This window comes from Aspergillus oryzae, chromosome 1 (genome assembly GCF_000184455.2).
Source record: "Aspergillus oryzae RIB40 DNA, chromosome 1".
Lineage (NCBI taxonomy): Eukaryota > Fungi > Ascomycota > Eurotiomycetes > Eurotiales > Aspergillaceae > Aspergillus > Aspergillus oryzae.
Window position 1 is genome coordinate 2,482,515 of NC_036435.1, and position 14,914 is coordinate 2,497,428.

At 48.0% G+C, this 14,914-nt stretch overlaps 4 protein-coding genes across 4 annotated transcripts; 2 read left to right on the forward strand and 2 right to left on the reverse strand.

Annotated features, from left to right (window-relative positions):
- Nucleotides 1-887: 887 nt before the first annotated feature.
- Nucleotides 888-1,561, forward strand: AO090005001489 (uncharacterized protein; the record flags this gene model as incomplete). The annotated part of the gene is made up of 2 exons (XM_023237284.1): nucleotides 888-930; nucleotides 1,278-1,561. The coding sequence occupies 2 exons, from the start codon at nucleotides 888-890 to the stop codon at nucleotides 1,559-1,561; spliced, it is 327 nt and encodes a 108-aa protein (XP_023089392.1).
- A 253-nt stretch (nucleotides 1,562-1,814) lies between these two features.
- Nucleotides 1,815-2,573, forward strand: AO090005001488 (uncharacterized protein; the record flags this gene model as incomplete). Its single annotated transcript, XM_023237290.1, has 2 exons — nucleotides 1,815-2,077; nucleotides 2,342-2,573. The coding sequence occupies 2 exons, from the start codon at nucleotides 1,815-1,817 to the stop codon at nucleotides 2,571-2,573; spliced, it is 495 nt and encodes a 164-aa protein (XP_023089391.1).
- Nucleotides 2,574-6,789: 4,216 nt separating this feature from the next.
- AO090005001486 (endo alpha-1,4 polygalactosaminidase) lies at nucleotides 6,790-7,752 on the reverse strand (the record flags this gene model as incomplete). The annotated part of the gene is made up of 1 exon (XM_001818354.3): nucleotides 6,790-7,752. The coding sequence occupies one exon, from the start codon at nucleotides 7,750-7,752 to the stop codon at nucleotides 6,790-6,792; it is 963 nt and encodes a 320-aa protein (XP_001818406.1).
- A 3,549-nt stretch (nucleotides 7,753-11,301) lies between these two features.
- agd3 (putative extracellular serine-rich protein) lies at nucleotides 11,302-13,422 on the reverse strand (the record flags this gene model as incomplete). The annotated part of the gene is made up of 2 exons (XM_001818353.3): nucleotides 11,302-11,568; nucleotides 11,632-13,422. The coding sequence occupies 2 exons, from the start codon at nucleotides 13,420-13,422 to the stop codon at nucleotides 11,302-11,304; spliced, it is 2,058 nt and encodes a 685-aa protein (XP_001818405.3).
- Nucleotides 13,423-14,914: the final 1,492 nt, after the last annotated feature.

Consider the following 14,914-nt stretch of genomic DNA (forward strand, 5'->3'; position numbering starts at 1 on the left):
GGCATAGCAAGCGAATGGATACAGGATGGATAAGAAAAAAAAAGAAGTGGATTTACCAATATTATTTCTTTGGTCTATCCTTTTTTCTTTACAGAAAAAGAAAAAAAAGGAAAGAAAAGAACGGACAAGAAAGATTTTTTTTTTTTTAAAAAAAAGGGAAAAATAAAAAGAGGGAAAAAGGAAAACAACAAAAAAGAAAAAAAGAAAAGAAATTATCCCAGGACGTCAGCCCTTTGGTATGGAAAAGCAGTCCAGATCTAACTGGTGTTATCCGAACAGAGTTCGCCTCAGATGGGGCAGAAGGGAAAGTAGCCTGCGAAGTGGCCTGCGAACTTCTAGCCGCACTCCACAGGGTTGGCAAAAACCACGGCTAGGACTTTAATGGATGTGTTTAAGTCAGGGAGAAAGAAATTGTTCGACATCGACACTGAATGATCCGAGACCTACTGCTGCATGGTCAGAAAAGAGGACCGGTCCCGCTCTATTTTGGGCCCGCCGGGCGTGTATTTTTCTGGTTCACCAGGAGGCCCACCACTAAGGCAAAGGCTGAACGCTAGGTTTCGAGAGTTGACTACTTATTTCTCAGTCTTCCAGCGCCTGGTTCTAGCATAGCATATTTCCGCCCAGGACTCAGAAATCCACTTTCTTGCCCTCCTTTCGTTGCATTCTAAGGCATTCACATTTTAATTGCCTACCTCACATGGCAACGATGGGGCCAGACAAACACGTGAGCGGTCGTCGTTGCCTGCAAAGCCGACGTTCTCGAATCATTTTGGGGGCCTTTGTCTTTATTGCTATCCTCGCGGTCGTTATACCTCCCGCAGTCGTCGTCACCCTACGCAAGAAGAACAGCATGGGCCCTAAAGCTAACATTTTCGTCCCTCTCTATGTGTACCCTGCCCCTGGCGCCTGGGATCCATTGGAAGCAGAGTATGTCTGATTTTTTTTTTTTATGTCTATTTGTATTTCTAATTCTTACCTTCAATTTCACCCCCACTACTCCCCCTCACCCCCCAAAGCCCAATATGTTCTGGTCCCTGGGGTATATACATTATACACCATAAGCAAGCTGAAAGCCAATTGCATGATGCATGCAAGCGGGAAGCTATAATTTTGGGGGAAAGTAACTAAGCGCCACAGGATCTCTTCACATCCGGAGGCCAACTTTACCGTTGTGATTAACCCTAGCAGCGGCCCAGGGCCCAATGCCCTGCCCGATGCTAATTATACCCGAGAGATTCCCAAGCTCGCCTCTTATGACAACGTGCGTCTCTTAGGTTATGTCCCTACAACCTGGGCTAAACGCAACATCTCGGCCGTGCGTCGCGACATCGCAACCTACGCAGAATGGCCGACCAACAGTTCGAACCCTAAGCTCGCGGTTCGGGGTATATTCTTTGATGAGACGCCCCAACAGTATGATGCCGATGCGTTGTCATATTTGCAAGAGCTCACCTCATTCGTGAAAGGCCTTTCTGGTCTTGGTCCAGACAACTTTGTATGTGTGACCCTTCTCTTTCACCCCTCTGTAATTTGTATTACCGCTCGGTATTCATGGTAATTTACATGGGTACATACCTCATGCCCCCTGTATTCCTTCTCCACCCTCTGTTTACTTTTCTTTTTATGCTTTTTCACTTTTGCCTCTCGGACAGTCAATATGGCCCATACCTGTCTTTTTGATGGCGCTAGGTTCTATTACGGTTTCCAACTGCAACTCCGACAACCTCATTGGGTCAAGTTGGTCAACGATGATGCTAATAGTGACTGGCTAGATTGTCCATAACCCGGGAGCCGTTCCAGACTCTCGTTACATGTCTTCAGCTGACTCGACTGTCGTATTCGAAGCGGCTTATGACACCTTCAACGAGCGTGATGGCACGAAGCAATTCGACGTTCTTCCGAAGAGCGATCGCGGTCGCGGTCAGCTCTGCATTGTGATCCACTCCGTTCCGGATGGGGTTGAAGGTTCGAAGCTTCGTGATCTCGTCAAGAAGCTTCGCAAGACCGCCGATGAGATTTTCATTACCCACCTGAGCACGGATTACTATGCCAACTTCGGGGATAGGTGGGGCGAGTTTGTCGATTGGATGGCTAAATAATTCCTACGGGCGGCGCTTTTCGAGCATACCTGATGCAACATTGCTTATGATCAGGGCCCGATTGGCGTCGACTGATAATATATGCGCCGGCGCTTTCTTTTGATGGATTGGATTGACTAATTAACTTACGACCTGTCTATACTGTATGAACGTCTATATCCTGTATGATGATTCTACTGATAATATGCTATTTGACTTTGGCCGTTGGGACTATCAAATGATACCTAGAATTACGATAGAGTTTACGATCGTCAAGATTTCCTTTTTGTTTTCTCTCGGTTTCCCGTGCCCCAAACTCAGCTCCGATGGGCAGTGTCGATGGTTACGTATTGTAAAGGTACTTTGTACGTACCGCAGAGAAGTAATTTTCATCTGCAGTCGATACGTATTCTGAGCCCTAGGCCAAGAGACTCGGTCAAGGTCCGCTTCCGCGAAACAGCGGAGTCCCCCGTCAGTTCATGTTGGTCATAATTCGAGCCAGGTTCAACACCCCGTGTCCTGCATTCTAGTCCATGCAACTAATTATACATTACATTACATTACATTACATTATCATTACTTATGTTGTTGCTCTTTGATCACCACCACTCTTAGTGTGCATCATGAGGTCGGTCTGTGAAACCCCCAGGTCACTCGAAATAGAAGCTGGACAGTAAGGACTACCTCGTGCATGATGTGGCCGGCTGCAATAAGTGTGACACAGTCTGTTTCAAGAGCGGGTGAGCGAAATTGGGCCAGTGAACCATTCTATGGGGAGGCAGCAAATACCCTATGAGCGAGAGGATCTGACGTCTAGTAGGGTGGAGGAGAAGGTCGAGGAAGTCCACCGGCTTTCCAGTTTAGTCGATCAAGTGAAGTTACTGGAGAGGCGAGGTGCACGGTCATCTACCCATGGAGACAACTTAGCACATAAACTATGCAATGACCCAAGATGGGATGCTTTCGGAGACCCGAATGTAGTAGTCCGTCTTGGGAGCTGCATTTAGCCTGTCCAGTACATTCGTCCCACGGTTGCGCCTAAAACATATACAATCGGTATTGGACGGATGGGCTGTTCTTTAGGTCATGCTATTCCGTGTCGCTACATCGATTTAGGAACCTGTCTAATCATGCATGGCCGGGTCTGGTTCTTAGTAAGACATGCGTATTAGTCTCGTTGGGTGTGCTTTGTTCTGCGGTAAGGAAGGACTAGGAGAAGGTAAGGTCACGTTTCTTTCCTATTACTGCTTGTCCTTGGAGCAATTGGTGACTGTTTCTTATTATTTATTTATTTTTTAATTAAATTTTTTGACGCCATGTGCTGACTAGTGATCTATAGAATGGATCCGATGACAACGCATCAGGTTCATGGAGATTCGACGCCATCTCACGAGAACCTTCTCCCATAGTCAGCGGGAATTACATGATGTATGTACATAACCTGTCAGATTAGAACCCGGTCGTAGGTTTAATGTTGCATTCCGGAGTAATAAGACCACGACTGATAACTTTTGTCCGATGGAATTGAGTTTATGTCATACTATGTATATCGGATATGTTTTGAAGTCAGTCCTATTTACGCTCAGGTACTGGGATCCGGAGTAATAATGATATCATGAGAGGATGATCTACCGAGGAGATGTAACCAAGCTTCTAATCTTTCTTTTTTTTCAAGTTTGTATTACAAGCGACATAATCGTGGTTGATGACGACAGTGGTCAAGCCTTCAACACCAGCCTCACTGCCTTCCATTTTGGGAAGGATGACAACAACAACAACAACAACAAAAAAAAAAAAGTCTCAGTTTTGTTGGTCATCCAGCTGAAAGAGGAAGCGACCCATCCAAAGATGGTCAATGAAGTAGGTACTTCCTGTGCCTGATCTGCCGAGAAGAAACACGAGTTAACCGAGCCATTGGTGAGAAGACAGCGGTCAAACTCTTACCCACCAGGGCTCTGCCGACCATTCCGGACCAACGAGCAAGTGATCGCCAAGGACCCGGCTGAAAATGGGAATTTCAAATCACAGCCCTCGCTTGCATGCTGTAGAAAGCGACCTCCTTTTCCTTTCCCTTCGACACCCCCATTTTTTGCTTTTTTTTCTCTTGTCGCCCACGGCTGTTCTAACTTTTCAGAACTCACTCTAGCGCTGGAGATGGAGTCGTTCCTGACCCACCACCCGCCCATCCATGGTTCTCAGCAACACAGCGTCCAGGAACTTCCGCCGAGAACCACTTGAGTATCTTTTCTAGCTTCGGTCCGCCAAAACTTTATCTTCTTCCGATCTGATCAGTTTAGTCGTGGATTTGCCAGTGATGGGTGATTTTCTCGACACGCGCCGCTTGGTACTTTAGCTCCGAGGTCTATCGATTTTGCTCCATCGTCCATCGAGTGGACTTCTTTAGTTCTGTGGTTGTGACTAACTAGCCACTAGTATCCTAGTTCTTAGTCTATGCATTATGCATATCGAATAGTGCTTAGGACATCGTCTAGTTGCATTGATGGTAGCATTGTAGAAGTGGCTCACCGGACGAGGGACGGTGACACTGCTTCATTTCTGACTGAACCAACTCTATGTTTCACTGTGGTGTCATTTTCTAATTTTGGAAGACTTCTCTGGCACCTCCTGTCGCTACCAGGGCACTATATCTGAAGAGGTACTACAGAAGTTTGGGGGGTGGTATTTTTACAATTGAACGGGTTCAACTTACACCCCGACTCAAAGTACTCCATTACCGTCGGTATTAATGACACCGTTTTTTAAATTACGGAGCGATGTATCGACGGTACTTGCGATTATTTTCAGCCAGTCACAATACAATACCATACATACACGTATCTGCCTGATTGGTTGGGTACCATCAGACGGTACCAATTAGATCAACTACTAGTAATCTAGATAGTAAGAGTGGCTAGTGCCTGGCTCTAAGCCACTAGATACAAGTAGTCTAAACCGACTAAGTTGAACCAGAAGACCTCCCCCCCCAAACTAGTACGGAGTACCGAACGAACCTATCCACTTGCGATCCATCAAACACACCAATTCTGCCCTAACCGAAGCTAAAACCACATGAAACCAGGCCAGTCCGCGAGGATCCCCTAAGAATAGGCACGGGAGCTCAGCAAAAAACTAAAAGGCTGCAAATCTTGGTCTGGGCGATTCGCTTCCAGGTAAATAGTCGAGTCTAGTCGAGTTCGCGTGGCCGTCTCCAGGTCCAATAAAACTACGGAGTACAAACACCCCCCCCCCCCCCCCCCCCCTTCCCTGCAATATGTATGTAACAATAAGTAATAAACAGCCCTTTATTCAATGTTATTATGATTTCCTTCCGGATTTGCGCTGTCTTGCCTAATTCAGGTGTCTGGTCCGGGCCGGTACACACCGAACATGTGGCTCTCAGGTCAACATCCGCTCCCAACCATGGGTTTACCGAATGTTGCAGCTCCATAGAATCCATGGAAGTGCCATAGAAGCCAACCACCATACCACCCATTCCCTTGGGACGACACTCTCTGACTTTGTTTCAGAAAGTCTGGTCCGATCCCACCTTTGTGGCGAAAAAAAAAAAAAAAAAACAAAGCACAAACACCAGAAACCTCGCCAACCAAGGAAATGGGGGGGACCCACCCTTTCTGATCTGGCAAGATCTTGGGTCACATCGATGTAGTATCTTGGGTTTCCGTGATTATTCTCTCTCTCTTTTTCTCCCACTTACTAAGTTAATACTAGTAGTATCCATTATTCTGTTCTTGCCCATTCTTTCTTTCACGTAGACCGGATCCCCTCCGCTTTCGCACTCCACTCACGGACTAAAGTCCCTGGTCCCTGCTTTTCTAAGTTTTGGGTGTTCTTCGGGTTTCGGTCGGATGGTGATCGTTTAGTTGAATCGGCTTGTTCCGACCGAGGAACGGACCTGATCTGTTAGCCGGCATGATCCGGTAGCCTTTGAGGAGTTTGGTGTTCTCCATTAAAGTAGCTTTTGTGTATCCTATTTGGGGCATGTCCGAGCCTCCGAGGTTAAGTCCAATCTGGGTACGGAGTACTATGTGGTAACTTCCTAATTGGAGGTGGATGGGGACGGAAGACCATGGGTCTCGCTCACCGTTGTTTTACATTGTCTCTTTTTTTATTCGGTGTTTACGTTTTAGTGTTGCCGTTTGGAGCGGCACGGTAAGTATCGAAGTGATTGAGTAGTTGATTGACTGAGTGACTGAGGGATGGGGTCGGTAGTTGGGGTGTGTTGTGTCGTGTTGGGTTGGTTTTATTTTTGTCATACTTTGTTTCCTTTGTGTTTTGGGTAGAGGATCATCTCATTTGCTTTGTAACCGCGGGGTTGATATCTATATTTATAGATCTGGGTGGTGAGAGCGGGTTAAGAGTCATGGCATCATGATGTTTTGAAGTAAGTTTTAACACGAGTTAATATATATGAGGGAGACTCATTGGCTGTGTCTATGGTTAAACTCTGGTCGCTATGCCTGATGAGTTCAAGCATATATCGGAGCATCACGTGGAATGATTAGATCGGTAACGTGAAGCATGGACGTTTGAATTAAATGAAAGAGACGAATGTCCAAGTTAATTAAATGAGGCAGATTACATCATAGTCAAACTATATAGATGGTAAGGGGATGGTGGAACCCCAATCTCAAACTCCCGGCGCCCTTGCTGATCGAACAGAGTATTTAGATGCGGATCAATTGTGCGACTAGCAGGTCTGGATCCAGTTATCCAGATTCATATTCTTGATGACCGTCGAGAAGTTGGAGGATCCCTCGAAGTCGCAAGCACTCTTCTTCTGGCTCGTGCTGACCAAATCGTTGTTGTTGGTGTCGTCGCCCTTGGGGTACTCGATGTGGAAGACGGGCTTGTTCTTATCGATGAATGCGGCATAGGTATCGCACTCCTCATATTGCGCGCATTGCTCGTTCACGCTCCACTGCATGTTGTCGATCACTGCGGAGATGATCGCCCCGGCATTCTTCAGACCAATGGACATATTGCGTGCATGCGCTTCATTGGCGAGCCACATCATGAAATTCGCCGAATCCTCCTTCTTCATATCGAGACCGTTGTCGTTGTCATAGGCATCGACGTTATCCGGGTCAACTCCATCGCAGTTCTTCTCGACCGCCATATCCAGACGCGACGTCATAATGCTCCGCACGTTCTTGGAGTTGAGGTCAAGCCATTTCTCATTCGGCCACCCATCCAGCGTGTTACCCATATCGGAGTCCTTGAACTTGTCCTTGTCGGGCCTCCAGTTCTCGTAGCTCCCAGCGGAGAAGTAGCAGATCACCTTGCGTCCTTGCTTTTGTAGATCGGTGATGGTCGACTTGTCATTGTTGAAGAGATCAATGTCGTAGATATCTGCGTCTACTGAAGTGTCGTTGAGCGCGTACAGAAGCTCGATCTGCCATTTCGTTCCTACGGCCGGTTGCCACTTGGCTGTGGTCACGCCTCCTCCGGTAGTGGGCGGAACCTCGCCTTCGTCATCCCCTCCACCCTTATTCAGACCGACTCCCAAGCCAACTCCTAGACCAATAGCGAGAGCGATCACGAGAGCGATAGCGCCGATAATCAGCATGCGCTTCTTGACGGACCAAGTCTTCCAGCCGGACGCGGCTTGTCCCTTACCCTTCAAGGGCAGCGCTTCATCAATACCCGCCATAGTGCAATAGATTTCACAAAGAAAAATTCCTGTAAAACGAACGACTAAAGAAAGAAATGTTCAAAGAAGGGAATTCCGAGAAAGAAAGGTACGACCTGCGATTTGATTCTCACAAACCACAGCGGTAAGGTGGGGGGTAAGCAGGGAAAATATAAAGAGGACCTGAGAGGAAGATCAAACGATCAGATAAAGAAGCAAATGAAGTGGCGTATTCCGGAGTAGAACCACAGGGGTTCACAGGCAACCGTTAAATGTATAGGCTAGGAGAGGACAAAGAAATCCCTCTCTCCGCGGTTACACTGAAACTATGAAGTGGCTCGTTCAGAGATTGCGTTGAGGTGGTCCGGGGAATCGGATGCAGAGACGCCTGTCCTGGGTTGGAATTAAAGGCAAGTGAATGCCTTACAGACTGCGGCAGTCAATGTCCAAATAATGGACTCTGCCACAGTGGCTGTTGTTTCGAGGTCACCTGCGGTGCAACCTTACTAATGAATGATGGCTTAAAAAAGAGGAGAGAGAGGATTGAGGGAGAGAATGAGAAAACCCGGGAGCCTAGCGTTGTGACTATTGCAGGTTCGCCTCCGCGATCTTTTTCTCTTTGAACCCTTAGGCGCCAATAAGGGTTCTGGACTCAGGGTCTAAGGCTGTCAGCGGGCTGGAGAACAGAACCATGATTATGTTTGGGGTCCAGGTTCGAATCACACCAGTCAAAGAACTTGACATTATTTTTTTTTTCTTTTTCTTTTTTGCTGATGAGTAATTTCTGCTAAGAATGGTTACTTGGGTCTAAAAAGCTACCCGCCGTCATAGCCATGGAATTCAATACGGCTGTCCTACAGGACGAAGTACTTTGGCACGAAGATTAACTATGGCAATCATCCCACAGCAAAAGAGAAGAGAAAAACCTTAAAACAGAAGAAATGACCAGAAAAAGAGCATTGACGGGGATCGCTGACTAAAGATTGCTTAACTAACCAGGGGACAAAAGTCTTTCCCCCCCAAACAGTAGATTTCTTCTTCTTTGTGTGACGGATTTTCACTGATTTTTGGCTCCTTTTTCTCCCGATTTTCTGCTGGCCTGGAACTCTGCCAATCACTCTTTAGCGCCTTGCGAGAATCCGAGACGAATCTGATCAATCCACGGACACTAACCCTTAAGTCCCGAATGTGGACCGGGTGGTTGTATCGTTACCAATCGGTTTTGGCATACACGGTCTGTTTCATACCGCCCGTAACTTTCTTTTGCAAAATTTCCAATACCAGACCGTTGTTTCTTCATGCATGAATAGTCAACAATTGAAGCCACTACAAGCCTTCGACGCCCTGACTCAGGTCCCCAAATCTATACGAAATGGTCCGCGTCTCGTATACATCTAGCTTGAGACTAGTGAACCGAGCCGCAACAAATGCACTGCATCAACTTGACGGCTTTAAGGTTCCGGACGAGATAAAACATGGCCTAGGCCGAAGTACTAAACTGAAGATGGGATGGACTTCGGGTTTTAGCCATAGAATTTATCGACAAGGTTCTCCACCTACCGAAATGAAGGGTATTCTATTCTTTGTTTCTCCACTACCACGTTTCAGTGCCTCGGATGAACCGGTCTTCAACTATTTTCTTCTTTCCCAACACGGTGATGGCCGATGCGTTCGTCTCCACCAATCGACAGGATTTGCCTTCTTTCTACTAGGTCTTAGGACTACGAGAACGTTTAGGACACAGCACCCTTTTACCCGAGACTGACTACAGGTTGTCAGCAAAGTGCCAAGACGAGTTTGATTCAAGTCATCCAGCTGTCATCTAAGGAACTAAGAGGAAGGCTCTGTTTTCCCTCCGCCATCGGCCGGTAGAATTGCGAGCATTCAGCTGCCTTCGGACCAGTCACACTCCGCCAGCGCAGAGCCTTTGGACCCTGGCAGTTGGCTGAAGCTTGTCCTGCAGCACAGTTACTGCCGTTATTGGAGAAGTGGGCATGGGGGAGGCTACTACCGTGTCTGCACATACAGATGTAGGATATACATCAATTCGGAGGAATTTCAAAACCAATAATCCAAGCAAATAAGGAAACAGCCAAGATGCCCCGGCTGCAACGGCATCTTCCGACGTCCAACACCGTTGACCTAGACCGCTCTCGCCTCTGTATGACCCGACTCGCTTCTCTCTCTCTCTGTCTCTCACCATATATGATCAGGTCATATTATAGCTCCTAGTTTTGGTTTCTAGTAGACTCAGTTCTCGGCCCCCTCCCCCCCTCGCTTCTCGGTTCGAATACGAGAAAAAGCATACGATCGAGATTTAGTATACATTAGTATTTCTCCGAGCCATGTTCTGATGCAAGAAAGACACACTTGGCACTATATCGTCTCCAGAGTCCAGACTAGTGGTAAAGAAACGCACAGATATAGAGTTCGTTGTACATACGTGTCCGTGTGGACTAAACATGTACGTGTATGTTGTGTCATGTACGCGACGGGAACAAGTACAGCGACAGGGGGATCGGGAATTAACTTACCTTTCCTCCACTTTTTTCTCCCTGATTTTTGGGGCAAACCGTCCATATGTCAAACGCAGATGATATCAATATTATGAAATCTCAAAGTTAAACCCCGATAAAGTCTCACCCGGTTATTATCAATCGTTGGCCATTGTGTTCAGTCTAGATGGGGATTAGGTTAGAGTTGAACTTTGTGGAGTTGGCAATAAGTTAGATACCAGTAAAGTGTCAGACCATCCTATGGGAAACTAATGCGGCCAATCAATGCTTATAAATCGCGGTGACAGCTAATCAATTTAATATAAATTGGATGCGTGATGACTTTTGGGGGCGACTAGACTAATTTTAGAGGTCGCTAAAAACCCTAATGAGGACAAGGACCAAAACAGGGAAGTACTTGTTCTTAAATATCAAATCATCGAGGCTGCCAAGTCCGCCATGTCTCACTTCCGTTGACATCCCGCTCGCAACGGATGAGGTGAGGGGAGAAGGAATCAGTGGAAGGAAAGGATAACGGGTGGTCTAGGCCGGTCATTCAATGTGGCGAATTGAATGAGTTAATTAATTGGGAAAGGTAGCCTTATCTTTTTTTTCTTCTTGTCGGTGTATCTTCGGATTTGGGGGAGGGTGGGATGTTGGGGGATAGTATTGTGAATCAGGGGCTGGGGGGGGGGGGGGGATTTCCGTAGAAGATATCAATTGATCTTGGATTATGCGGGTGGATGATTCCGGCAGGGGCAATCAGTCCAGTTTGCAACTGGAAGACGGTGTGCCTGGTTGAGGGAAATTCCCCGTTTGGGTTGTTGCTGGTGGGCTCAGCTGCGTCTGCCGATTTGCTTTTTGCGGGCGGGAGGATCTACGCGATCTTCATTGCTCAAGAATTGTGTAGGTACTATGTAGTATGTATGCAATGTAGTTATGTATGTATGTACCTAACATTTCATTCATCTCTTCCCCTATTCGAAATCGCTACACGAAACCCATTAATAACATTAGATATTATGGTCCAGGAATCCTTCAAAGCCCTTCCATAATTCAATATCGTTCAATCCATTTACAAGGGAATAGGGGTCGAGAGGGAGAAAGTGACGGGGGAGCCCGACAGCTGCACCCAGACGGTGAGTGGGTCACTGCCGTACTGTTCGGTGGTGAAGCCCTTGGTGTCGGTGGGGGCGACAGGGAAGCTGACGGGGATGGGCGCATTGCAAGTGTTGTCCTTGGCGCTCAGAGTCACCCCAGTAATCTGCTTGTTGCCGATGGTGTACTGCAGCGAGTAGTTGCACTGATCACGGTTGTAGCGGTCGAGGAAGTTGGCGGACATCTGGGGTGATTAATTAGCAATTGCGCGGTGTTAGGAGGAGTTTCTAAGATCTCCATGACTTACCTCCTGGTGGGTGATGGTAACGATGGGCCAGTCTACCAGACGCACGAATTCCTGCACCATGGTTTCCACCCACGCCTGCATGATGGACCATTGGCCAGTCTCACCGTTGATCTCAACCGGGTCAACGCCGACATTGCGAAGATTGGCCTGGTGGAACATGTAAGGGTCGCGATGAAGACCGAAGAGATGGCGCATGGTGTCGGCCTTCTCGGTCGCGAGCAGGTTGCTGAAGTCACCGCTGCCGGCGGAGGTGTCAATCCATTCCTGAACGGTGCAGGCAGGGGTATCGCAGTTGTAGTAGATGCGAGTGGCCCAACGGGGGTTCACCTGCATACCATCGAATCCATCCGATGCGGAGGTAGTGAAGTAAGGCCACATACTGTTCTGCTGGTTGAGGAGCGGTGTGCGAGTGTTATCACCAACACAGTTGGTGATGCCGTTTTCGTACCAGGCCCGCAAGGCATCGCCGTTGTGCAACCCAGTAATGGCGGGAGGGATGATACCGTTGGATGTGAAATACTTGGCATCATAGAAACCACTCTGTCTCAACCAAGCCTGGTTGAAAGAGATCTCCCTCTTCACGTCGTTGTAGGTGGCATTGTTCTGCTCTTCATGAGTGAAAGTGTGAGAGATGTGACCATACTTGTCGCGGTTAGCCGGGGTGGTCCACCAGACGAAAAGATCGTCCAACTTGGTGCACTCAGTAGTCCAGTTGTACTCGGTCAGGTCCTTGGGCCAAAGGTCAGTACCGGTGCCCAGAGGCTTCTTGAACTCCAGAGGAGTATCAGCGGGCGAGTCGTGTTCAATGCCACCTCCGTTGCAGGCATCGGCATCCTTGCCGGCAGCGGCTTCGATGACACCGTTACCGTTGTGTCCGACCTCAACAAAGTATGAGCTACCGGCGTTCATCTTGCCGTTGATGGTCGGGAGCCAGCTCGAGATACCATCCATATCAGCGGTGGTAATACGGAAGGTCGTTCCATTGGGGTAGTAGATATCAGTTTCGAGGAACATATCATCAATCTGGGTGTTCAGGTTGACGCGACGGTGGCCAGCGTAGAGACCCCGAGTGAGCCAGTTGATCCATGCGTGCTGCAAGTAGTTGGAAGTTGCACTCCAGGTAGTGTCAAAAGACAAGAAGAAAGCCATTTGCTGTCTGCCATTGAAGTTGTTGATGACTGCAGCAGTGGTCTCGCTGCCGTAGTTGCCGTTGGCGGCGAAACGAGCAATTTCCTTGGTGGTAGCAGTATCATTAACTGAGGCTGGGTAGTGCCAGAGGCCTGTCGTACTGACACCGGCACCAGTCTTCAGGCCGGCTTCCTTGAAGTCACTGACGTCTGAGAAAGAAACAAGCTGCTCCACGCCGGAGTCACAGCATCCGCCACCCACGGCAGAGGCACCGTAGTTGGGTCCCGGGTACACGTCGTACTGCACCATGCGTACACTGTACTCGAGCTGATAGGCGTAGAGTTGATTCCATTGGTCGGTAGTCAGAGCGCTCTGGAAGCCTTGGGCACCATAGTCGTAGCTGACCTCGCTCGCAACCACGATACCGCCAAAGTTTCCTCCGGAGGTGCCATTCAGCTCTGGCAGAGTAACACCAGACTGCGGAACGAGCAAGGTAGTAAAAGGAATACCATAGCCATTGAGGCCCGAGGTAGCCACATTAGCAGCAGCGGTGTCCTTCGCAATCACCAAGATGTTACCCGCGACATTACCATTGGCAATGACAGAAGCGGAAGGTGTTGCGGAAGGAATGATACTCGACGAAGGAGAAGGAATTAGAGACATTGTGCTGGAGGCACTCACGGGAGTGCTGACAGAAACGAGTGTGCTAGTAAACGAAGGTAGAGAGGTTGAAGTAGAAGTGGAAGTGGAGGAAGCGAGAGTAGTAGTAGTCGTAACGAAAGACGATGACCCCGTGACAGGAGGGGAAGAAGAAGTGAACGACAGGACCGACGAAGTAAAGCCGGGAGAGTTGGTCGTGACTCCAGATGTGCGTGAGGGAGGCACAGGAGCGATCACACTTGGGACACCTTCAGGCCAAACACCTGGGGGAGTGTCGCAAGTTATAAGTCCGAAGTAACAACCAGTTCTCAGCAACCACGGTAGGACCATTGGAAGCTGGTCCAAGTTCCTGAATGGACCTTAGGGGACGTGTGGAAACAGACAAGAAAAGATGCAGAGATTAAGGGCGAATGATAACGAATGACAGTGTGGACCTGTTGGGGTCCAATCCACGAGAATGCCTGCTGATCGACAAATCCTGTAGGTCGATGCGGGCACAATCACATTATATACATCGATTTCTATAGCGGAAGTCGGGAGCTGCAGAGCCTATCGCTCTATGCGGAAGCTTTCAAATCTTCTGTGTCCAGCCTGAAGGTGCTCCACTATAGGACCGTCTGTGTTCACGGACTTCTGTCGGCTACGGAGTATTTTTTTTTTTCTATACTATCACTCATTTTAATTGGACTCAGATTTCTGTAAACCCTAAGAGGCTAAGTTTGCCGAAAAATAGAAGGGGTTAAAAAAAAATTTAAAAATGGCAATATCAGCCAAGAGTCGACCGGTTGAAATCGATTCAGTCCACGGAGGCGATAGGATAAATGCCGAAGGCTTGCATGGGTGGAAATTGCATTAAGACAAAACAGGTTGAGTAGTCAGAAATGGATTGAAACCCCATCGCTCCCTAGTCAGCATCGTGGATATTCCCTGCACTAGGCAATGAACAACCAGGGAAGGAGAGAAGCGATACGGAGTAGCTCGTCAAAATTCGGCCATCGCCCGGAAGACTGCAGTGGGCTGAGCCGCTGCGGAAAGTCGATACGATTGCCAAGATACATCCCAGGTGAAGTCGGATTTCAATTAGTAAAGGGTCTTCGACTCTCCTTGGCTTGAATTGGAGCCTCAGCGTCTCAAGAGGCGATAAACTGGGTGAAAGGGGCCAGCTGTGGGGTAAAGACGAGAAGGAAAGAGAAAATCGAGAACGGATTCATGGATCAAACAGTCAGAGAAACCTTGTCGGCTCCATGCAGGTTGACTCGTATTGATTCATAATTATTTTGTACTTATTTTGGAACTTGTGTTAATGGTCTAGCGTTGTTTAGGGGGTGGTTCAACTAACTTCACAAAGTTCGGTTCAGGTACGGGATTTCAGAATACCTACGGATAGGTACCGAGTGTGGCTAGTGTGGTACGTCCATACAGTACCGATCGTCATGCTAAACCATTGTAATACGATTCAATCCGAAATACAGTCATCATAACACAATGATTTTTG